Source organism: Aythya marila (assembly GCF_965140915.1).
Source record: "Aythya marila genome assembly, chromosome: 24".
NCBI classification, from domain to species: Eukaryota; Metazoa; Chordata; class Aves; order Anseriformes; family Anatidae; genus Aythya; species Aythya marila.
In genome coordinates, this window is record NC_139065.1 from 521,671 (window position 1) to 546,757 (window position 25,087).

A 25,087-nucleotide genomic window follows, 5' to 3' on the forward strand; every position below is an offset into this window, starting at 1 on the left:
TACATAGCCTTCGAAGGTGCACTCTTAGTCCCATTTTGGGCACAGATTGTATTGATGCTGGTCTTCAAATGCTTGGGGATTTCTAGCTTCACACATTATGGTTTGATTCAGGCCTAAGTCCTCTTGTCATGTTCATGCTGAAGATTGGCACTCCTCAAGCTCGATGCAGCTTGGTGCTGGAGCACTGACTGCACGCCACCTCGTGCCTCCTCCGTTGCTGGTGTCTGTTGAAAAAGCTGTCCTCTGGGAGCTTCACATGGACAGCAGGCCGGGCTCCTTCTTCCTGAAGCTCTGTCAGTCTCAGACCTAAATGGATGTTTGTATTTTTTTTAAAACTAAGACAAATAACTTTTTGATAAAGGAGCAGATGCTGGGAAAAACTCCAAAAGGTGCAGACAAATTGTGTGTGAGCTTCGTATTCCCATTTTTTTTTTTTTATGTCCTTTGGTCCCCAAACCCCTCTGCTTATCTGGGCAGTCTGTTGCTGGAGTGTGACATCAACTCTGGGAGGCAGGTAGATAAGAAGAGGCAAAATCATACGACTTTATTAATTTATTCTAGATTCTCTTTAGCTTGCCTTGTATATAGAACTGTCAGATGTGCCCAGTAGACACAAGACCTGCTTCCCTTTTGGTTTTATGTTCCTAAATTACTTAGGAAGACAGTCCCCAAACACCTGTATGTCTGGCATCGTCTCCTCTGTTAGTGGAAATTTCCTATCCCAAAACAGGCCATATGCTGGAGTGGGATGAACTAATAAGCTTCTGCTGTAGCACAGCAGGGAAGAATCCTAGTGTGGCTGCAGTTAGGTTGGGGCGATGCTGGGTTATTTTTAATTAGCACTTTTCTCCAGTAAATAAGCGTAGTCAGAGAAATGCAAAAGATCAAGCCTTTTTTATCAATCTTGCTTTCTAACGGCTTGCACAAATTTCTACATACGTTGACATGCAGATGGCAGTGCATAAGAGTGCTATGGTGCTAATTTCCCTCGTGTGGCATTACCCAGAGACATCAAGCTGTCAGCATTCAGATGACATAAGAAGTGAAGCACCAGAGATTTTGTTTGGCTTATATTTGACCGGCTTTGTTCCCTGTTATTTTTTCCCCTCACTGGTGTCCAAAATGTGAGGCATGCTTTCTAATGAGAAATCAATAGAGTGCAGACTCACTTTGTTAAGCTTGTGTCACGCATGCAAGATGACAAGACACACTGCAGACAGCAAAGCAGCTAAAATGTCCCCCTGGCTAATAGCTGCTCGGAAAATGCTGATGCTTTTTCAAAGCATAGCATGGTTGATATTTCCTGATGAGAGGGAATTTTGGGTGGTGCATCAGCAACTTGGAATTAATTTCACAGGAGACGTTTGAGGCAGGCATCCTGCTTTTTCTCTCCTGCATACTGCATAATTGGAGAGCACATCTCTTAGTCCTATGAATCCTGAATCTATACAGGTTTGGAATAACCCGTTTTCCATGTATGCTTTTGATGGGTATTTGGCTATAGGGTATATCCTTGTTGTATGATAGAGCAGGAGAGAAATCTAATAATGCAGCAGAACTCCAGAAATGCTGGCACAGAGACAGCTTCTTGCATGAGGTATGAGATTATTGAGTAGGTGCTGGAAGAGCTGAATATATTCATAAACCTGCAAATGCACGTTGGAATAGGAAGAAGTGGTCCATAGCTGCAGGAACAGGCTCGGCTCAGGTCTCTGTTGCAGTCTCAGAACAAAGGAGGCTCCTCTTCAGATCTACGCAGCTCAGGCTTTACCTCTGATCCCCTCTGATAGAGCCAGCCGTGCTGTTCCCTTACCATCCCGTGGCTGTTCTGTTTACAGTGTATGTTCTGGGAGACTACAAGTCACCGTGCTCGTACAGGTTCTTGCACAACAGGCACCCACAGCTGTTACACTATACTAGCCTGTAGACACTCCCTTAATCCAAATAATAGTACACAAAGGTTGTTTACTCGGGATACGCACTGTTCCTTGGGGTATGCTTTCAGAAACCACACAGGCTGCAAACGTAATAAACTATGTAACAATGACCTCTCACGACAAAGTAATTAGGTGATTTATAACAATTGACCGTTTTAACTGACTTAAAAGAGAGTGCCAGCTTTTGTACGCCAGAGAAAGGAGCTGAGATGGCTCGGTTGTTTCTCTTACTGTAGGTCTCTTCCCCAGATTCAAACCTTGAGCTTCTTGGGCCCAGTCCTAGGAGAGGTGACCCATCTGTCATCGGGTTTGAAGTGGATGAACTGCATTCCAGGCTAAGAAGAGAGTGCCTTTCAAGTTGAGCCTCCCTCAATAATCAACGTATCGGTTTGTACTGATAGAGATCACATACTGAATTTCATTACAGGGTGATGCTTACCGTGGTCCTTGCAGCATGTTGTCTACTTGGCAGCTGCTTTGCATCCTGGAGTTGGCTGCAGTTCAGTGGTAAAGGAATTCTTAACTGTTTGTCATTGTAAAGCACTTTGGGATGAATGGTGTTACATAAATGTAAGATTATGATTAGGCATTAATCTGCACCGAAATAATGAAGAATATTTAAATGTGCTTTTTCTTCCAGTAAGTCTTATTTAATATGAAGGGGAATCAATTTATCACTGTCTTGCTATGACTTTCTCCTACCCCTCCAGCTAGAATTGCAAATTGTGAATTGCAGAGAAGAAAATGGGTGGCTGTCGATGGCAGCATAATTGCAAATGGCCCCGTGATCCAGACTGGAGCTATTTATCCTCAGTGACTTTTGGAGTTTTACTTTCAAATGTTTTCATCCAAACAAGCCAGTGACCCTGAACCTACACAGCCGTATTACACAACATCTCATAGCTGCAGAGCTGCTGTGCACGGCCTGGTACGTGGTGTGACAGATGAGAGCCCTGTGGCAGAGGTAATGCTATGGGCATTGAGGCTGACTGCATTGATTTTAACTGAGCTGTGAGTGCCAGGAGACTCTGAAGGTCTTGCGGTAGCTCTGACTTTGAGTTTAAAATTTAAGAGACTTTGCCTGCATTTACGCTTCTGAATAAATCCAGATCTGATTAGAGACACTAAAGTTCTTACAATTACTTGCTGTGTGTACCTTAATGAGCAGAAGAGAAAAGCCTTAGGACTGGGTTCTTGTTTTTCAGCTTTGTGCTCCACTTTTGACTCCATTGGCAGTGCAGCAGAGCTCACGTAAACTTTTATTGTAAAGCCCTTAGCAAGGACAACAGCTACCCAGCTCTGTGTGACTGACCAGGGATCCAGCAAGAAGCTGAACCCTGCTGATCCATTCATTCCGGAAGCTGCCTTAATGTTCAGCACGATTATACCACGTGCCTCACACCCGTATCCTTCCAAGTGATTCATGAGATTCCAGGGCTTTGCTGTAACATATCTCGTATGTCAATGAGTACAGAGAAAGCAAAAGACCGGCAAAGTAGAGATCTGAGTTGTTTTATTTCAAAAAAAGCTTTGGCTAGATTGAAGTATTTGGGAAGGTTTCTAGAAGCATCGATCCAGTTTTGTGTCAGCTTTTTTTGTACTAGAGGTATCTATCTATCTATCAACCTGGAAAGTATTCTCCTCTACAGGGTAAGCCTTGAAACCTTCACCCAAAATATTAGGGCCCTGTGAATGTGGAGTAGTGGCTACACCACAAACTGCTTAGTCAGTTCTTTTTTAGATTTCACATAGAAAGCAGCCCTAGATATGAGTGGTTGGTTTGGCAACATTCATAAGAGGTAGAGCAATGGATGATGTTTGTTTACTTTGCATATAACACACACAACTTCTTTATCCTCAAAAAAAGGCTGGAACAAACTGCAGAGTTGGCTCATTTTTTATTTCAAGCTGCTGTCTAGTTGTGAAGAACCAGCTCAAACAGGCCTGTGTAATTAAAGTAGTTCACAGTAGAACTTCCAGTTCTATGTGCAAGAACAGATAGAGAGCAAATTGAGAATTAATGACTTGTTGTGAAGAAATTTCAGTCCTCTACTCCTCTATGGGTAAAGAGAACAAAGAGAACAGCTCTCTAGTCAACCCTGCCATTGACACAGAATCCACTCATTGACAAAAGGTGAGGTTTTGGAAGGTTAAAAGTGGTAAGCTTACAACAAAGCAGAATTCTAGTATGGATATTTTTTTTTTGAATTATTATGTTCCTTATACAAACAGTATCAGATGTATTTTTAGGTCATGAATTCAGTTAGAAAAATCTTTGTGTTTAGTGTCATCTTGCCAGCTTACAATGCAGCATAAAAAAAAAAATTCATGCAGCATAGAAAACTGTCAAGAAGTGGGATGGTTGGTTATTACAGAAGTTAACTAACCAAACACCCTTAAGACTGAGAAGCTGACAGTTCTCAACCAAGAGAAGGGGATTTTTTTGGTCTCTGAAACAAAGTAATAGTAGGAAGGACCTAATAATTCAACCTAATTCTGATACAAGATACTGCTCCATTGTTTTCATTATCTAACTGATATCATTATATATCCATATTACAGCCCATAGAGAAGTACGTAGTCCAAACCTTTTATTTAGTGAGCAAACATAATACAGGAAATCCAAACAAGACATATCTATACATAGGCACGCACACACACATATATACACACAAATATACATTTAAACAATGCAGAAGAGGTAGCACCGTGAAGAAATATAAAAATGCAGTGCAGTAAAAATACTAGGAAAAGTCAGATCTGCCTTCAAAGCATCTCTCCTGATACTCTTCAAAGTAGCAGGAGAGGCTATAGAATGATTAATTCAGCATCAATCCAACTTTGGAAGTGTTGCCAGTTCTCTTATATGACCGTAACTTGAATTTTCCAAATATGATCCTTCAGTTGACTAGCTGAAGGGGACAGTATTTAGTTCATAAATTAATTACTATGACTGTAACAACTCCGGTAATGAACTTTAAATCCATTACTGCTTAGAGGAATGAGATTGTCTCTATGCTTCAGGATGTAAGGCTAGGCACAAACACTGAATATTTGATTTGATTTTTTTTCTCATTCTAGAAAGAGACACAATCGGATGACTAAGTTCTGTTTTAGAAGAATGCCTATCCTATCAGGTGGAAAAATAATACACAAACCTGGATGGATTTTATTGCTGGTCTTAACTACTCTAGTAGGTAGTTGTCCCAAAGTCACATTAGACATTAACAAACTTCAGTATTTAGATTTTATTGGGGGGAAGGTGGAAAAAAAAAAAAAGGAACTTGATCTTTGCAGAAACATGATCCTAAAAGTACTGAAAGATGAAGACCGGAAGACTCAAAGACAGCTCCCCACTCCACATTCAGGAGCATCCTAACGTGCCTCAGATGCCTAGAGAACAAGCTGCTAAAAGCAAGAGACCAAGACAATAAAGCCAAAGCTATGACACTTCAAGACACTTGTTCAGCGACTCTGTACACTCAGAATGAAAGCTCTGGGCAGTGAATGGTCTGTGTGACTACTTAAGCAATGGTGCTTCAGAGCATCATCCATCAACAAAACTGACTATTTTTCAAGATTTTTAAGCTGTACTTACAGGATGTGAAAGACTTTACTAGAACAGTATTCATGGAGCAGAGAAGAAAAATACAGTTAAGCAGGAATGTCAACTGTTGAAACTTAAGCGTAAGAACAACCAGACCTAGACCTCAGTAAGTGCACCTGCCATCTGCATCTCTAATATCTGACATTCAGATCTGTTCAGGGCATGTCTCCAGTCAGAATGATACACACAAGGCAGATGCAAGAGTTTAACGCACACTGCAGCGACAGAAGATGACATCTTACAGGATTCTTTTCCAGATTTCATAGTTCCCTCCATTGTTTAAGCTGTAATGGGCCAGCAGGAAGACAAGTCCAAAACAAACAGCAATGCAACGTATCTAGGGAAGATACTGTAGTATATTGTAGATAAATGCTATCTGATATACTCCTCCTCAGAGATGCATGACGTATCTTCATCTGTGTTTTCCTCCAAATCTGGCAAGTTGCCCCAGAGCAATACATTCACACCTGGTGGGAAGGAGGTAAGACAGAAGAAGAAAAAAATATATATTTTTGGATGGTGTCCTTATTTTTTTAGTTGCTCAAGTGTCTATTTTCAGTAAAAGTAAGTACTCTTATAGCAAAAACTGGTAAGTCACAATCTTCATATATTTAACATGAATATTTCTTTTTTTTTTCTTCCAAAGTGATCTTGTAGGTGTTGCTGTTTACAGCATAGCTCAAAGAGTAAGTCCCTGCCTACTGATGTATTCGTATCGCTAATTCACATAGCTATCGATAATCCCCTCATGGCCAATTTATTTTTAAATGCATTGATCTGAAACACAGGTGACACTGAAAGGTTTAGACAACAAGTTATTCTCGTGTGCAAGGAGGTGAAGTGATTTGTCAGAATGCTATGCACTCCTGAAGACTCGAGGCAAATTATGCTAGACACTTGGCATCCAGAGAAGATCTAGCTGAATAAAGGAGCTAGCAGGAGCTGTAATTTCAGCTTGAGCTAATGGGGACTCAGTTATATAGGGTCAAAGTGACAACATGACTCACCCAAAAAGAGTGCCCATGGGACAGCTGCCTGATAGCACTGTAAAGCTATACGTACCGCTATAAATAGCAGCTGGTGGCTCTGTTGTTTATAGCAGTTATAATATTGCTCCAGAAAATCCTGACTTTCACCCACAGGAACAGTAGGTTAAGCGTTTTGATGAAAATTAATTAATTTCTACTAGAAATTTTAACTTAGGAAGTAGCTACAACTACCTCCCCCAAAGTAGTTTGCTAGATTAGCAACACAGCAACACTTGCCGTATGCCTCCATATGTTACACGCTCTCCATATGCTTTAACTATATTGAGATGCCTCATTAGAAAGAGGATTTGGAATTCAGGATTTCAGGGAAGAGAAGGAAACATATGTGTTCCTTACCAGAAGAGTCTAGTCTGTTGATGCCAAAGACTGCTTGGCTATGAAACATCCAGAAGTGGCCATTATTACAGGACAGCAGGCAAGGTTTGCAGGGAGAGATCACATGGTAACCAACAACATTACCGCTAGAAAGACAAGTGAAATAGTGAGCAACACAAAAGCCTGATGGAAAGATTAATGGTGCTTTTTCTAGTTGAAATTAACATCAAATAGCCAGGGTACAAGACCATTATGTGATGCTCCTATTTTGATAAAGGTAAGGGAACGTAATTAAACAAGCATCTTAAGTGTTTAGAAAACATCTGTCAGGAGTTACAGAATATCTAAGCTTTAGATCTTTGGCACAGAGAACTATTTAGTAACCTGACTTGTGCAATCCGGATTAGTTTACATAACAATGGCATTATATCACCAATGGCGGTGTTTCTTTAGTTTGAAGGCCAGTGATTCCATTGGAATCAAATCCATCATGAACGTACAGCTCATCTGTAAAGCAGCACTGTGCATGAGTGCGTGTCAGGAATAGGGAGAGGCTAAGAAAAATATCTTTGAGAGAGAGACTAAAACTAATATCCTTAAGACTAAGACTATGAAAGCTTTATCTGCTCTCCTAGGTCAAAACCTAGGATGACATTTTTCTCCTTTCTCAGTCATGCGCTCCAGTGAGATATTTCACTTTCTCCACTTTTGTCATAAAATTTAAAATGCTGTGTTCCTATCATATCCTGCTCTCTCCCCTTTAAATCCAAGCAAGGTAAGTCTCTGTTAAGAAGCTGAAAGGATACTCTCGAATAACGCTACATGAAATGCGTTACCGGAGTTGTTTTTAGTCTTAAATATCATACATTAGTAAAGAGGATAAAAGAACTCCAAGAACTTTAGTGACAGCATCTTCCATCTGCTAGCGACAGCCAGATCTGCCAAGAGGATGTTCTATTAATTAGAATATGAGTAAGTACTTCTTACTGTGGCCTTATTCACACAATTATCTCAGTGTTGAAGCAGACATTTAATCAGGCAGGTGGCACGCAAGCTTTCCCATATACTCAGACTGACAAGGTTGTCACATTTCCACTTGGGACTTGCACAGAAATAGACTGGCAGCCAGGCCCAGAAGTAGTGGGCTGAGTTTCTATCAGGCAGCATTAAATCTGAAATAAAGTACGCAATCTGTTCATTCATCCCTTGATTTTCTCACTGCAGTAGGCTACAGGGAGAAGGCTGCGCAGCACTGCATGCATGCATGTGAAGGTGCTGGTGTCATCGGGTGACATCCTTACCACTTCAAACACGCGATGTTCTTCAGCTTGCATTTGCAGATTTCAGTAAAATAGCAGCTGCCAATGAAGTCAACAGTACTAGGTGGGAAGAGAGTAGAAATATTAAAGTTTAGACGTAGCTCTGGTTACAACTGCAAGGTTTTGACAGCACAGGCGTGAAGTCACAGTGAAGGGATGTTCGTGTTGTGCTTTCTCAAGAGCACGCAGTGCCTTTTACCTGTCGGTTAGCAGCTGTGCTCATGTGGGAACAAGAAAGCGCCCCGAGATCTTACGTTAAGGTGTCACAAGTCACCCCAACGTAAACCAGAAAGCACCAGTTCTCCTGATGCTTCCTGACACCGACACACCGGGGCCCTGCCGCTCTCACCGTGACTCCACCAGCCCGAGATCTGACTGCGGATGTCGCCCCGGCTCCTGGCGGGCCTCGCCTAAGCCTCCCGCCCGGTACCTCGAAGGCCGGGACATTTAGAAGCGAGCCTCTGATTCCTCATCTCCTCTTTAACCCCGCTCCCTCACCAGTACCATCAGCACGCTGCTTTGCGGCCTCATTTCCTTGGCATTCAAATGCCGCGGTGGGAACGCAGCTCGGGGCCTGCGGCAGTGCCAGGGCCGGGCAGGCTCCGTGGGGACCGGGAGGGTCCTTCTCCTCCTGCTCCTCCTCCTCATCTTCCTCCTCTTCTTCCTCAGCCCTTTCCTCTTCTCCCTCCTCCTCTTTCACCTCCTCCTGCATCCCCTCCTCTCCTTCCTCCATCCCCCTCTTTTCCTTTCCTTCCTCCTCCTCTTCTTCCTCTCCCTCCGTCCTCCTCCCCCTCTTCTTTCTGCCCTTCCTCCTCCTCCTCCTCCTCCTCTCCCTCCATCTCCTTCCCTTCTCCCATCCCTCCCCCCCCCATCTCCCCCTCAGCGCTGCCGGTGCCTGCCCCGGGACTCACGCGGTGGGGGGGATGTCCGTGGAGTACAGGTCGGGGGCGGTGCCGGTGGCGGCGAGCAGCGCGGCCCGCATGCCGCGGGAGCTGAGGACGTGGCGGCAGAAGCGGCAGCAGAGCACGGCCACGGAGCGCTCCGCGAAGGCGCCGCCGGGCCCCGACAGTGACATGGCGGCGGGGGGGGGGGGGGGGGTTGGGGGGGCGCCGGGCCCGGCCCGGTAACGGCCGCGCTCGTGCCGCCCGTTTGAATCCCCAGCCGCGGCCGGCCGTTGGGCGCCGCACGCCCCGCCCCCTGCTCTGATTGGCGGAGCCGCGCGCCTCGCCCCGCCCCTCCGCAGTCCTCGGGGCGGAGGCCTCCGCGCTCCTCCACGCCCCGCCCACCCCTCCGCCAGGGGGCGGAGCCACCGCTACCCACCGAGGGGCGGGGCGGGCAGGGCGGAGCCTCCTTCCCATTGGTCGTCAATCCCGTCGCTCGAATCCATCCCCGCGCGGCGATTGGGTGCGGGGACGGAGGGGGCGGGGCGGCGGGGTGGCGACAACGGCGGCGGTGGCGGGGAGGGGGGGGGCGCGAAGAGGCGGGGGGGGGAACCGGGCGGCAGCGGCCGGAGGACGCCGGGCGGGCGGGAGGCGGCTCCGCGGCGCCCAGGTAACCGGCCCCGGGAGAGCCCCCCCCGGCCCCACAGCCCCCTCCCGGCCCCCGGTGGTCCCCGCTGGAGTCCCCCCCGGTGCCCTCCGGTGCCCCCCCGGCCGCAGCGTCCCCGCCGCGCGCCCCCCAGGCGGGGCTGGCGGTGTGGCGGCGGAGCCCCGGGCTCCGTTCGGCTTCGTCCCGGAGCCCCCGGGGCTTCCTTCCCCCCCCCGGCCGCATTGTTCGTGCCGGGCGGGCCCCCGGGGCCGAGGGGGGGCGGCTCGGAGCTTCCCTTCCCGTCCTCCGCAGCCCCCCCGGGCTTAACGGGGAAATTGGGAAAAAAAGGGGAAATGGGGGAAAAAGGGGGGAAAAAGGGAAAAAGTTGAGCCTTGCGTGGGGGATGGAGGATGGGGAGGACGGGATTTGGGGGGTGGGGGTGGGAGGATATGGGGTCGGGGATGGGGGGCGATAAGGATGGGGGGGGAGGGATATGGGGACAGGGATGGGGACACGGGGTGGGGGGGGCTGAGGGACACGGGCACGGCCCCGGCTGCCCACACCGCCCCTTCTGCCTTGTGGGGGGGCTCCAGGTTTGGGTTGTGGTTTTTTTGGGGGGCGGCTGCGGGTCCCTAACGCCGCCGTTTGTCCCCCCCCTGCAGGCGGGCAGACCCCAGGACGACGGCCGCTGCCTTCTGCCCCTGCGCCCGGCCGGGCTTTGGCTCTCAGCATCCACGCGGCGAGAAAAAGCAGAAAAAGGAGAACCCCCCCCCCAAAAAAAGAAAAAAAATAAAAAATTAACCCCCCAGCCCGGCTCGCTGCGGCCCCGCCATGCCAGCCTCCAGCCCTGCTCCGCCGCCACCGCGCTGCTAACGCCGGGGGAGCCCCCGGGGGCTGCGGGAGCGCGGATGCTGCTGCGGGGGGCTGCGGAGCGGGGACACGGAGCCACCGCCCCCGGGGCCCGCTGCTGCCTGCCTCTGCCCCCCGCCGCCGCCCCACGCCCCATGGACTGAGCTTTGGGGTTTTTTTTTTCCCCCCCTTTTTTTTTTTTTTTTTTTTTTTGGGGTGGGGGGCGAGGAGAGGAGAAGCGGGGCGCTGCGCGGCTCGCCTGCTGCTGGATCCTGCGCTCCTAGGGCGAGCCTTTCTGGGGGGGAGAAAACATGACGTCGCCGGCCAAATTCAAAAAGGATAAGGAGATCATAGCCGAGTACGACACCCAAGTCAAAGGTAAGGCGGCGCTTTCTTCCCCTCCGCTGCCTTGCTGCAGCCCTGGCTGCGGGGTTTGGGTGGGGAAGGGGGGAAACGGGCTGCAGATCGCCTGGAATCCGCAGGGCTTTCTCCTAACGCAGCGCCCTGCTGGGTTTGCAGGGCTTTTTCGCGGCCCCCACAGGGTAGGTGCCACCCATGGTGGTGTGTTTTAAGGTATTTTGGCGTTTTTACCCGGTGCAGTGGATCTCTGAGTGCTGAGAGATCCGTGTTTGTCTGCCTGGGGTTTGAAAATCGGGATTTGCGTTGGGAATATGACAGCCGGTTAATTGCTTTTTAATCCTCCGATCGTAGGAACCTTTTTAAAATCCATGCGGTGTCAGAAGAGCATATTGCAGCCGGCAGTAACTGGGACCTCGCTTAGGGTCCCTGTAAAGCTATTTGTGCTAGAAAGTTCCATTATTCGGGATTTTGCTCGTGGTGAGCCCCTCGTTGCTGCCTGCTTTTTCATCCTGTGCTCTTGAGTAGAACTCCTCAAGGTTGCAGGGTGGGTATGCACACGTACATCTGCATACACACAGAACTGGAGGAAGCGAACGCGTCAGTGTTATTCCCGTATCGTCACAGGGAAGGGAGGAAAATGTCAGGAGCATGTTTGCAGAGATCATGCAAGTCTTCTGCAGGATTCAGCTGGCTGGGCTTCAGGCCATCATGTGCTCTGGGTTGAAAAAAAAAATGGTGAAATGTCTACTTAGCTTCTTATTTTTTGCAAAGTTTTCAATGTAACACTTATTAAAAATAATTATTGTTCGCGTACGGCTTGATGTATCGCTGCTAGGAAGTTATGAGATTTAATGATTTATCTAATTGGTGAAAACTTGCTTGGTATGCTTGTAGCATGCAAGAAAGATGGCCTTCGGGCAGGGTTGATTGAGTTAAATCGATGCGATTTAAAAAAAGGTGATTTAAATCTGAGTAGGAAACGTAGATTAAAACTGACAATTAAAATATTATTTTGCTGTTATGTGCTTGGCTATTTTTCATGCTGAGGGGTGATCACTGGATGCAAATCATTAAAACATCTTGTTCTACAAGATGCATGTCCTACGCTGACCTTAGTGCTGTGTATCGAGAAGAAGTTTTGATGTTTTTGTTTAAAAAAAAAAAGGCAGGTATATCTGAGCAAATATAAAGCTGGATAGGGGTTCACTTTGATTTTTTTTTCAATTCTTGGATTCTTGAAGTCTGAAATGGAGAAGAATGGGTTTCTTTTTTACTAATTTAGTTTCTGTTCCTGTTTTCTTGCCATTGTTGATGGAAATGGGAATTGAAGGCAGTGTAAAATTAGAGGCTTATATGTTCTTTCATTGTTTACCCCATCAAAATATGCGTGATAGTCTGTAGCCACAATATTTGGACTTAAACCAAAGACACGCTGACTAATTGGTGGAATGGACACAATAACGCCAAAGGAGGCTTGAGAATTAGTAGGGCTTATCTTATCTCTTGCTTTTTCATGTGTTAGAAAAGAAAAAACATCTTCTCTCTTCCAAAAAGAGACCAGCGGGGTGTGTGCAATGGAGTCGGGCCTTCCCCGCGAGCAGAGACTGTCACTGCAGGCCTGTCAGCTTGGTCTGTAGATGTGGTCCCAAAACCGAGGCGTTTGGCTTTCTGCCTTACCAAACCTTCTTAACTGAGATGAGGTGAGGAAGAGCAGGGCCACGCTGGTTGGCGCCGTGCCCCTCGCGCTCCCTCGATGCCCACCAGCAGTGAGGGGCTGCCTGATGGCAAGCCCGAGGGTGCTGTGGGGCCATGGACAAGGCCAGCAGGAGGTGTTGGGCCCTCTCCTGCCCTTCCTATAAGAGGGCTGTGTGGAGTGCTGACCAGCTCGAACCCATGCCTGAAGGTAGGGCTGCAAGCTTGGTGCAGCACCTCAGCAGCAGGGAGCTCCGCTGGGCAGTGGGCATCTTCAGCACTCGTCCTCTGGGAGTAGGGCTGGGGGAGACTTTATGATTACAAGCTCTTTCTTAGGCTTCGTGAGGCTTGCAGTATGTCTCAAGGTGCCTCGGTTCCAAGCCAGGTACCCCTTTGAGCCTCTTGAGCATGTAATTCAAGAGGCGTGATGGTCTCTCTACTGCAGTGGGCACGTGAGGTTGTTCAAAACACAGTTACAAGTGTGGTGCTGCCTAATCATTAAACGTACCTTAGTCCTTACGGAAAATCCTTGGTGTCCCAATCCCATTCTTAACCTACATGCAGGAGCAGCCTAGAAGCGGCGCTAACTCTGATTATGGGTTATTTGGTGCCTTCTCTCTCGTGTTGCAAAGTGACGCCGTGAAGCGGTCACCGTGGGAGTGATGAATCAGGTGCTGGCATGCTCCATGCCCTGTAAGATGTCATCTGTTTCTTTCAGATGAGAAAATTCTCTGATATTTTTTACTGGCATTTAGAAACTTGCCGAGTTCTTTGCTACGCGCGGTTCCGGGCTGGGCGTTGGAAGCTGTGCTTACAGGCATCGTTTAAAACCATTAATCCCCTAGCATACTCAAGCACTTCGAGTTATTACTAATAGAACGAGTGAGCTTTGTTTAAAAATTTAATAGCCTTAAGTTAATCAAGACCACTTAAAGAATAGTACCGCTGCTTGGTTAATGGATCATTTCCACAAAACTTTGTTTTTCTGCTGCTGAATTAACTTGCATCTTTTATTCTAAAAGGTGCATGGGGGGCACAGGGTGTTGGTGACTGAGACTTTCTGCTCTTCCTTGGCCTTGACCCATGGGTATTTGTTGTCTTCCAGCAGCCAATTCCCTGGGTTTTGGGATGAAGCTGGCTCTTCGTGGTTTGTGTATGCAGATAATGAGGGCAGGGAGATCAACGCTAGGTTGAGATGAGTTTCTGAAGATGGAGGATTGCTTCTTATGCATAAATCTTCTCACCCAGGGGCTAGGGGGCAGGAGTGGAGTGATGCTTCCTATTTCTGGTGTGGTGTGGCTCAGAACATGTTTTGCAGTCTGTGGGTGTCCATCCTATGGGTTGGTGGCTCTGTTGGGTCCAGCCTGGAGTTGTTCTGGCCGAATGGCTGCACCTCAGCGCCCTTCCCGCCCGACGACCCCTGGTCTCCTGCATCTGGAGGTTCGATTACAAACTTCTGTCTTGCACAGAAGTGAAATAACCCATGGAGGTGTCCAGGCAGGGTGGCTTTCCTATACAGCTGCTCTGCCTTACCTCTCTTCCTCCGAGCCTCCTGCATGTAATGGTTGCAGCAAAGCCTGGCTGCAGGGCTGCGCCGCTCGCCGTTTCGCGCCGGTGGTGAAGGGAGGAGAGGCTGCAGGCATGGGCGCGCTCTTCTTGAAAGACTCGCCGCAAACGCTGCTCTTTGAGGGGAAAAAACCTCTGAAATGGCTGTGTCATGCGGTAGGAATTCTCTTGACAAGATGACATGGGGTCAGCAGGGGAGGGAAGTGCTGCTTTGATATGTTTCTGTCCCATGTGCTCGCAAAGATTACGAGTTCTGTGAAGCTGGAAAGTGAGATTCTGTGGTCTCCATATGGAGCCTTTGATAGCTCAAGCTCATCCCCTTGTCTGGATTGTCTCTCCCAATTCCTTTGTGCAAGTTGCGGTAAGGCAGAGATAATGAATTTATGCTGTGCAGTGTGCTCCATGTGCGATTTGGACGCTGCCTATCTGTGCCCGACCGAGGGCTGTCAGGCTGTTTTTCGGGTGAACGTATTAAATTGGAGTGTACATTTGCTGGGGAAAGAAGAGCCAGTGATTTATCTCTTAATTCTTCTTTTCTTTCTCCTCGTGTCCCACGAGAGCATTATATTTAATTAGTTTGTATAAAGCTCCAGTAAATAGCTTCATGGTTTGGGCTCCAGAAATTTAATACTGACATTTTTTACGCAGCGAGGGTTCGCGAGCCGCTTCTGTCCTTGAGCATGCTCTACCAAAGGTTAAAAGATTTGCATCTGCTGCAAATCTTGCAGCGCAGTTCAAGAATTGCTGGGACTATGAAAAATAGATGAGTTCCTCGTAGCAGGAGTGAGCCCGGCACAGAGGTGGCTGCGTGCTCATCCAGCTGAGAGCATCTCGAGCTAAGGGGAGAAACCCGGTAAGGGGAACTTCAGGCAAGCCTCCTCCCAGGTGCTACCAAATCCAGGCTACTGTAATGTCTAAAACTTTCTTGTTAATCTCCCCAAAATTGCTGGTACATCTCAGCTAAGTCCCTTTTTCCTTTCTGGATCGAATGGCTGCTGGGGTATTGGTTCTGACTGTGATCTCTTCCTGAGTGCTGCCCGCAGTTGCAGGTGTCTCGTTCGTCTGCTCCATCTCCTGGCCGCCCTGTGTGATGTTCAGCAGCCTTAGCTCTGAGTGGTGCTGAGCTTCGTTAGCAATGATTACAAAAGGAGCTGTGGCTGGGCCAAGCAGCTGTAATTTGGGGAAAAGTATGCCGCTTTTGGTGGTGGTCTGAAACAAAATTGGGATTTCTCTCAACTGTTGAAAGCTTTCTTTTGTTAATGCTTTGGAAAAATCAATTCAAATAACCAATTTCTTCTGTTATGACCTAGGAATTTCCAGTATTGTTGACATTGCATAGGTAAAGTGACTTCTGTTGTGCAGGTCTTCAGCTGAGGTCGCGGGGTTGGCTCCTGCCCACCACGATTCTGTTTGCAGATCTTAGCCTTGTGTTCATGTGCTACGGGTGAGCTCCTGGCCATGCTTTGGCAATGCCTGTTTAATACCGAGTATAAACAGGCTCTTCAGCCACACACCCTGGTGTGGTTTGGTGGAGTATTTCTAAATTTTGAGATTGAGAGTTTGTATATATTGCACTACCATTGATGTTTAAAATGCAAAACTACCTTTTAAGGTTTTTTTTTTTTTTACAGTTAATCGTTACTCCGTGTGTGTAAGTGATTCCATTTGTTTGCAACAATGACTTGCTCCAGACTTTGGCTGTGGAAATGCTTCGGAATCATCTGTTTCTCTGCAGTTCTTGATAGTGCAAATCCCTCGAGTTTTGGAGCTGCTCGGATTGGGCCAGCTCGGCCGCCTGCTGCCAGGAAGGGGGAAGGGGCTGTTGGGAGATCGGTTTGATGTTACAGCAATAGTTTGTGTTTCTTTGTCTCGTGTATGGCTCCTACTAATGGATTATTAGCGAGGATTATTAACGAGGCAGCAGAGAGGTGAAAGAATGCAGTTTCTTCCTCCTTTCCTCTCCTAAATTCCCCTTGGGTCTCTTGCAGATCCACCAAGTGTTGCAAGGCGAGAGACCAGGGCTGACCAGGAGACCTCCGTGCACTCAAGTTTCTTCCAAAAGCAGAAGAAATTGTCAGAGTAACTCCAGGAGGGCTTTCTATAAAAAGTTTAGTAGTAGTAGCCAGAGTTTTCCCAAATTTCTAACTAAAAGAGCCCCACTACGTTTTTCCTTAGCTCTAACTGGTTTCCTTTTGTGGTAAGGGTACACATGAGCCTCTTTTCCTTTTTCTTTCGGTTACCTCCTGACTTCTCTCTTTTTTTTTAATGCTTACTATTTTTTGCCCTTTTTTGGAATTTACTTGGAAGAACCTATTTTACTGATCGATTTTCAGTTGTCTTTATGAAGAGTGAGACGTCTAAACCTTTGAGATGAAAAGTAGGTCTCAACACGCTCTTTTGAATAGTTTTTGTTACGCCACGCACAGTTAAGATTCATTACCTACTACTTTATGCAGTTCATTTTTGTATGACTTTTGCAGATTTCATGTTTTTGAGATTCTGTGCAGCTGCAGCATCACGGGAGTCCTGCTCTCTGAAGGTTGTCAACAATTTGTAGGTGATGGAGGCAAGTGGAGTTACGATTTGACTTGCCAACAGACAAAAACAATGAAGAAAATGAGAGGAAAGGGTCTTGATTTCACAGTAATTCCATAATTAGCGTCCATTCTTCATTTCCACGTTGTATTTCTCCTTTTCTTCCAAAATGGCAATGTTACAAAAGACAAAGCAGAGCTTTCTTGTGTGAAATCTCTAGGTAGTGGGCAGTAAAACTTGAATTGAGTGTTTGAAGTCAGTAAACGCGTGTGCATGCAGAATGACTGCATCGGAGAAGCTCAGCCTGTAGTTTTTTCCATGTAGATGCTGCAAGTGGATTTGAGCCATTTAAAATGTTATTTCTTGCCATCAGAATAACCATTCACTACTGTTAAACTGTAAAGCTTCTGACCCAGTCATTTTGCTTTGAACTGGTGCTGTGAATGTTGATCGGTGCTTGACAAAAAAAAAAATAATGTGAGGGGCTTGGGAATTTGAAAATAAGTAAATAAATAGATTGTTTCCTCTGCGATGCTGGATGTAAACCTGCCAGGTATTCTGTGCCTCTCCCGTGCCATGGTTTGGGGTGGTGTGCACGCCTTTTGTGTGCTGCAGCATGTTCCAAAGGATACTGCAGGAAATCCTTGGCGTAAAACACAAGCCGCAAATTCACAAAACGCTCGCAGGGTTCTCCCCTGGCCTTCAATGAGTGTTTTATCAAACATTTTCTCTCAAGGTGTTGTTCAGTGTGGTGCAAAAATTCCCGGGTCCTAAGCGCTTTCGACAAGCCACGAAACGATTTTTGCACAAATTTATTTCTATGAGGCCGGCAGCTGATTTATCTGGTGGCACATAAGCAGCTCCCGGCTTTTTGGCTCTTGAGAAGGAGCCAAATAAACAGATTAGCTCTAAACCAAGCACAGATTTTTTTTTTTCTTCAGTAGTGAAGAGCTGCAGCAGGGTAATTTGGTCAGCCTTACTAATTCTGAAGCTTTTTTATTGTCGAACTTTCCAGGAAGAGCTTTTTGGCCTCCGTTCTTTTAAATAGGGAAGGTTTTTTTGGTTTGTTTTTGTACCACTGTCGTTGGACGAAGGTTTTCATGCAGATGTAAGCCATGGAGCAATGCAATTCATAGATGGTGAGTGCTCACAAACTGAATCTATGTAAACTAATGGCAGTAGTTGCCCAGGAATTAGTCCCTGACTTTCTGTGGGCAGCTCTCTGGTCCCACTTGAATGAGGTGCTCTCGTTTTTCTTGGAGGAAGGCAGGTTTTGTTTGACGGACCTGTAGCTGACAGAATTGCTGAACTGTCCTCTCTGAACAAGTGGATCAATTGTTTTCTGAGCAAAGATCCTCAGCCTCAGTCAATCAAAACATTTCCGTGTCACCGTCGTGTTTTTGTAAGGCAAACCGTGTGGAGGAATTGAATCCGGCTTTCTTGCCACGGCCCTTAACACATCGCTAGCTGAGGAGGGGGAGGACGATAAGCAGCCCCCAAATTAGCATTTATTCTACAAGCTGATTGTTTAGAAAGGTGTTTTTCTATTTTCTTTGGTTTTAGCCCCTGGGCTGAAGCAGTCGCCCAGGACTGGGGAGGGCTCTGGTGTTTTGGGGCTGCTGCACGGTGCTGTGGGTTCGATCTGTCCGCGCCGGCTCATCCATTCCAGGAGCAGACCAGCACGTGGCTGTAAGCTTTTGTTGTAAGACAGGAAGGGTTTTTTTTCCCCTGCATTTGCAGTTTGAGACTTGCTAATGATTGATGGGGCTCCTTTCTGTTGGCCATTTCTCACCCTCCGCGTTTCCCCTCCATGCTGTTGCTCCAGGTCCAGAAGCCGTCGCGGTGGCACTGCAGATAACGTGGGGAATGGTGATCTTTTAATCACCAGCCTGTTCAATTTCGTTCAGAGGGTGTCTGGATATTGCAATAATAAAATACGATGCTGTCTGCTGCGGATGGCGGCTTAGCAGTGGGAAATCTAGAGGGGAAGAGCAGCTCGTGCTAGCCAGCCCTTCGCAGGCATCGCCCTTCCTTGGCTTAGTGAGCTGGCTGAAATGGGGTAGGGGCTGTCATGTAGGCATTAATTGATCCCCTGGTTTCCCTTCTCAAGAAGGAGCGAGTGATCCATGCAGGGCAGGAGGAAGCTGAACTGAAGGACAATTTCAAGGTGCCTACTGGGTGAGGTTTAAATGCAGTGGCATAAATTAATGCTGTGTCTTTGAGGATGCTCCTACATGTTAGCACTGAATTTGCAAAGTTAGATGGTATGGGAAATTCCACAAAATGCTTGTTTCATTAGCACTGATTATTCTCGAAATATGAAGTTTTACACAAGGACAGGGTCATGGGTCGATGAAGCTCATGCCTTGTGCTGTTCCTGGTGCAGTGCCCTTCTCTTTGCCCCATCCCAATCCACATGGGGGTTTCTTGGTGGAAATCACGACTGCGATGACTGAACTCCTGAAGCTGTCGATGGCATTATGAATAACCTTCTGGGAAACTACGATTAATGAACCGAAATGAAGCTTTCTAGAAATGGGATGCTCTTCTACCTTCTTGGAAAGCCGCGGTGATACCGTGTGCCTATAAAGCTGGATTTGGATGTGCAGCACAAAGGAAGGGCGGAGTGAAGTTTCATAAAACGCTTGTGTGCCTTCCTTCTTCAAGGGTTTCTCTCCTAATGGCAGCATTTGACACATCCAGCGACAGGGCTCATTTTATTTATTTTGTCTTCAGTACATGGAAATTCCGGTCTGCGGGCCATAAAACAAAAATATCACTCCTGCATTTTTAAAATGGGAATAGCAATGCTTCCCAGCACCAGCTCTGTTACAGGGCTGCTTTAAGAGTCCTGTCTGAGGGATGTGAAGTGCTTTGAAAGCTCTGGATAGGAAACGTGTCCGTAAGCAGCAATTATTACTGTGAAAAAAATGCTCTCCCTTTTTATTAATATGTGCATTGGATATGTTAAGGAACAACAATGACAAACCATAGCATGCTAAGTCTTTTATGAAGTGTACCAGTACAGAGCTCTGAGGGGAGACGTGGAGGCTTTTCCCCGCGTTCGATAACCAGTTGTTCAGAAACTTAATAAATGAACGTCCCTGTGAAGTGGTTTTGGAAAGGAGCCTGGTTTTGCTTTGGTCTCCTTATTGAAAATAACTCTTCCTAGCTTTGTGTTCTTTCCATCTGTTGAAAAAAGGAGGCTTGCTTCATCCCATTTACCCCTTAAAATGGGTAAACCACCAATATTTCTGCCTTGCAGTGGGCTCGTTGCACCGGTCCCTGCGTACCAGCTCACCAGGACCGCGTCCCCAGCGCTGCGGAAGGATGCTGAGCCACGAACAAAAGGCTGCCAGTAAACGACTTAAAAGTCTGCAGCTGGAAAAGGGAGGGGGAACGAGTTTCTGCTCTCTACAGAGGGAGGAACAAATGCAACATTACAAAGGTCACAGGATATAGTAATGATGTTTGGATGGAAACTTAACTTGCTATGAATGAAAATGTGCTCTTGTGTTTTCCCCCTGGAGCTGAATGTCTGAAAGCTCTGGATACTTGTTGTTCTGTTTCGTTTCTATTTTTTTTTACTCTTTTTTTGGCTCTCGTGAGCTTCCATGAGTTGTGCTATAGAAATGAGAAACATGGAGGGCAGGCAGCGCGCAGCTGCTGGCAGAGGCTCCAGTGCCACATCTCTGTTGCTTTAACCAAGGCTGTGGCGTTGTTGGTTCCTGGCTAATCCAGTGCAACAGTCTGAAAGGCAGAGATTGCTCGGTGCTGAAAATATCCATAGGGGTGCTTCGCAGTGAGCTTGCTGCGCTGCCAGCGGCACGATTGCTGGTGCCAGGGGAGCTCTGAGCACGGGCTGAGCACCGCTCCGTAAGGCAAGCGTGTGTTGTGTTGTCTAAACGTCAGTGGAAAAGGTTTTGACCCCTAAATTGCAATACTTTATTTTCCACAAGAAGCGTGCCGGTTAATTTCCATGGAGGGTTCTTGGGGTTTGGTTTGCCTCTGCAAACGCTGAAGGTGCTGAGCATGGAGCTGTGCTGAGGGGGTCCTGCAGCCCCAGAGCCAGCGTGGGTTGTGGCTCCTGGGCTGCGTGAGGCTCTGGCACTGAGCTCCTTTCGCCTTTCCTCCCTCTGTGTGCTCCAATCCTGTCCAGACTGTCTGAGTTTCGTGAGGTTTGGTCCCTTATCAATACACACGTTGTTGTTACCTTCCATTATGTGATTAACTTCTGCCCGTAATGATGGATAGCTTTACTCGGAAGTGTAAAATCCTCTTGTAGCCTGGTTATCTAATGAAAATGTGTTTGCATGCATCGTTCTCATACTTCATAAGGAATTCATCTTTACTTAGGCTTTAAATCAAATTATCTCTTCCCCCCTTTATCCATCAGAGTGAACTTAATAGCCGTAAAGAGCTTGTTGCATCCATCTTTTGATGAAACGCCTTTCATCTCCTTCTCCCCAGAAATCTTGAGTAAAAATGCCCCCTGGGCGGAGGTAGCGGGGTTATTTTCAGACTTGAAACAAGGGAATAAATCCCGGAACCGGGCTCTGGGGAAAATACCTGTAGGCAGATTCCTCTTCTGCACCCTGAGAGCAGTGACAGCTGCTGCCAAGGGGGAAGGTTTTTGGGTTGGTTTCGGGGGGTTGATTTCTTTTTTCCTTCTGAAACATTAGAATTAACACTTGGAGTTATTTTCCAGTTAACATATCCGAACAGCTGCTCCTTCGTGCTGTGATTCCGCGCTATTAAACTTATCAATTTGCTTCGCTGCTACTGATGAGCTCCTGGCTCCATTGGAGGAGCACCCATGGTGAGACCATTCCAGTGCTATAGCTGGAGAGAAGGAGAGAAGGCTCTGTCGGCGTTTTGGGAAGGAGCTTGTGACCTGCAGACCCAACACAGGGCGCGGACGGGGACGTTGTGGTGTCCTGTGCTGCAGGTGGCTCCGGCAAGCAGCGCCTGTGGCTGGTGCAGCTCCGTACCAAGCGCTTGCTGCAGGCTGGCAGAGCAGCTCGGCTTTTCTCCGTACTCTGTTGCCTTTCCCAGCTCGCTAGCATCGTTTCAGTGGTTTTACGATGAGGCTTGGTGCAGGTAGTTCTCATTCATGGCACACCCTCCGCCAAACCCCGAGCAGAAGGACCGGCTGCCGTGGTGGCGATGAAAGCGCTGCTCGTTCCTGTACCGTGAGCTTAAGGGCTCTGCATCCCGTGAAGGGTTTGGGGCTGTCCTTGTGAAGCTGTGTGTGTTGACTCTCCAAACGCACTTATCAGCTCTGAAGGAACGATGCCTCTCCTTTCGAGGAGATTACTTTGAGATCTCGTGTGGAAAACTGCAAGCAGAGGATGAAAGCTGCGTGCATCTGTCAGATGTAAGCTGATTTTATTTCTTTGAGTGTGATCAGTATTCAGCCAGCCCTACCTGGCTTGGCTGTGGTGAAGAGGCTACCTTGTGCCTCCAGAGCTGCTTTGAGCCTTTGACATCCAGCTCTGCACAGGGCTCTCTGATGTACAAGGCGAGCAGGTTCCTTTTCCTTGCGTGCCTCCTTTTTTCGGCTTCTTGTGTGCCTCAAAGCTTATTTTGTTAACAAACCCACCCCCTCCCTAAAGCCTCTCTACACACACTTCTACCTTGATGGCAATAATACTAAAATCTGTACACCATTACCTTTTTAGGGGACTTGTGTGGCTTTTATCAGATATGTCAAAAGCTTTTATTTTATAACTTTCAATGTACGGAACATTTATTTATGTGGGGGAGGTGAGCGTTCATCGGTTACCCAAACAAAACCCTGTTTTTCAGTACTCTAAATTCAGCTCTGTTGTAAATCTGTTACAGCTCACGTTTTATTTCACAATGGCTTTCCAACCTCCTGCCTCACCCAACATCTCAACTCTACTTAGGTTTCAATCTTTGCGATGTCCCCTGGTCTATCAATGAAAATGAGGACACTCACATGTAATATTTCTTACTGAGAAGTGAGAATTCTTGGATATTAAAAAAAGCCCAAAAGGCAGGGGTTTTTATTTCCTTCTGAGGACTGCTCTTGCAGAATTCTGAAACTTCCCGTAGTATATTTTAAGCATTATAGATGTTATTCCTCGGTTACTTTGAAGCTAAATAAAGTAAACAATTTGTGGGTATAGCTGGCTGTGTATTTATGAAATGTATATAATAATATACTTTCCTCTTTTAAACGCCATCCATTTTCCTGCTACATGGAGTTATATGTTGATGGTGACTGGAAGAACATCCAGTCTAAATTAGCCTTTTTGCTGATCTTGGAGCTTCCTGGGTGTTGTTTTCCCCTTGGTCCTCCTCCAGAGTTTGCTGCTGTTGGTCCAGATTTCTTCTGTAGAGCTTCGTTCTTCTGGCTGTTGAGTTCAGTCTCAGCAGTCCCTGCGCGGGGCATTGTGTTCGGAGTAGGCTGCAAGTGGGTAAAAAGATTAAAGGGTAGTGAATTACTTGAAATGACCTTAAAACGAGGTCTCCAGTGAGATTTATGGGATTCAGTTACAGATCTTGAAACGTGTTGAGAGAATGTCAAACCTTTTTTTTTCTCCTCTTTTCTTTTGGTCTGGCAGTGCAGCCTGTGTGGTTGGAAAGGACGTGCCTCCTCTTTTCAAGAAAAGCCACTTGGGCTAAGGCTGCTATTGTACAGTTGTCTATTTTTGTCCTCTTCTATATCTTGTTCTTTGTCTTCTCAGAGGTGGCGGTGACAAACCCAGCACTGTGTAAGCGAGGAGGGCGTTGAATTGAGGTGCTCGCAGGGCTAGGTGGAAGGAGAGTGGGGGATGCAGTTCACCACCCAACTGAAACCCAGTGGAGTGAACTATGAAGAGCAGTCAAAGCAATTCCATGGAATTCCAGGACTGAGGCAGTTTGTGCCATCCTGAATTGCATTGTCGTGGAGCCGCGTTGTGTCTCGATGTCCCCTCTTTTGGCTCTTTCGTTTTTTTTCCCCTGTCTCTGTCTTCTCTCTTTGGGAAATGGACTGGGCAATAAATAGGAAGTAAACACTCCACTGAAGTTTCCTAATGCAAACAAACAGGTCTGCTATTTTTAAATGCCTTTTTTTTAATGATTCTTCTAATGTTCTTCTTGCTCCAGTGGGAATGAGTTTGAGTGCTTTCTTTGAGCTTTATTTTTAGGAGTTAAAGGCTTATGTGAAAGTGCAGGCGGAGGTCTTAGATTGACAGTCCGAGATACCAAATTTGTTTTTAACTGCTCCAAAGATGGACGAGTTGAGAATATAGGGAGATGCTCGTTCCCCTGCCTCTTGTACTGGGACTGCTCTTGGGGACACAGGGAGGTGTCAGCAGCGCTCGGTGCCCCGGGAAACCCCACAAACCCTCCTGGCTCCCACGCCGTGGGTGGGTGCTTGTGCTCCCTGTCTGGGTGCTCAGGCAGAGCACAGGGACGCAGGGAAAAGCTTCAGAGCTCGCTCTGTGTTCCTGTTTTCTTGTGTGAGGTATGGTGAGGGCGTTTCCCAGCTTCTGGTCTTCAGTTGCAGGTAATTGAAAATAATAGTAATAAAAAAAAAACCCTTGCTGTTTATTTTCCTGTTGATTTTTAGCTATTGTGGAGTTCAATTGTTTGACTTCTGGCTTGGTTTGGTGTCCGTGGCGTGACTGAGCGTTCGCCAAGGTCTGCGTTAGCTTGGGCTTTCTGTGATTTAATAGCTAACTTAATAGTGAATGTAAGGAATTTCATGTGTATACTACTGAGGTGGACAAAGGGAAACGGAAACACGATTTACTACTGGTGGCAAGCCCTGGGATTCACATCAAAGGCCTGCGATCTGATCCGTGTGCCAGAATTTGCAGGGACAGCTGCGAGGAGTCCATCAGCTTTGGGGGGCCGAGGGGCGAAGCCGACCCAGAGCAAGGCCAGCCGGGGCTGGGAGCCTGGCGAGGCTGCCATGGGGCTGCTCGCCCCCAAAGCTGTGTTTTCAGGAAGCTTTCTCGATGCTCCCAAATGCTGTTAATCCACCCGAACGTGTTAATGCTTTCTTTTTTTCCTGTCAGTTGGGACGAGAACAGACAAAGCTACAAAGCAATCGTGCCTGTTGAAGGAAGGGGAAAAGCGTAGCGAGCTCAGAAAAATCCGCTTTGCCTTGTAGGTAATTAGGAGGGACTTTAGTAAGGGCCTGGCTCCTTGGTGATTTCATTTTCGACGTGCCTTAGCTTGGTTTGAGGTTAGACCGTTCACGCTGACAGGTTTCTTGAAATGGATGTTCTCTGCATCGCGGTGACCCCGGGTATGTCTATTATTACCGATGGTAAATTGCGTAATGGCGTGGTTAGGCTAAGTAAACTAACAGTG

General features: G+C 47.1%; 2 protein-coding genes across 8 annotated transcripts in view; one reads left to right on the forward strand and one right to left on the reverse strand.

Moving 5' to 3' along the window:
• Positions 1–3,482: 3,482 nt before the first annotated feature.
• Positions 3,483–9,275, reverse strand: FAM72A (family with sequence similarity 72 member A). The gene is made up of 4 exons (XM_082778544.1): positions 9,139–9,275; positions 8,210–8,287; positions 6,930–7,054; positions 3,483–6,011 (listed from the first exon to the last, which is right to left on the reverse strand). The coding sequence occupies exons 1-4, from the start codon at positions 9,207–9,209 to the stop codon at positions 5,917–5,919; spliced, it is 369 nt and encodes a 122-aa protein (XP_082634670.1). The 5' UTR covers positions 9,210–9,275; the 3' UTR covers positions 3,483–5,916.
• Positions 9,276–9,712: 437 nt separating this feature from the next.
• The window catches only part of SRGAP2 (SLIT-ROBO Rho GTPase activating protein 2), a 102,025-nt gene continuing 86,650 nt past the window's right edge, over positions 9,713–25,087 (forward strand). For all 7 annotated transcript variants that reach the window (XR_014319022.1, XR_014319023.1, XM_082778538.1 and 4 more), the window contains exons 1-2: positions 9,713–9,778; positions 10,417–10,981. Coding sequence is in view for 5 of the 7 variants with exons in the window: in XM_082778538.1 (XP_082634664.1) it covers positions 10,915–10,981 (67 nt within the window). In the remaining 2 variants the exon portion in view is untranslated. The remainder of the gene's footprint in view (positions 9,779–10,416; positions 10,982–25,087) is intronic.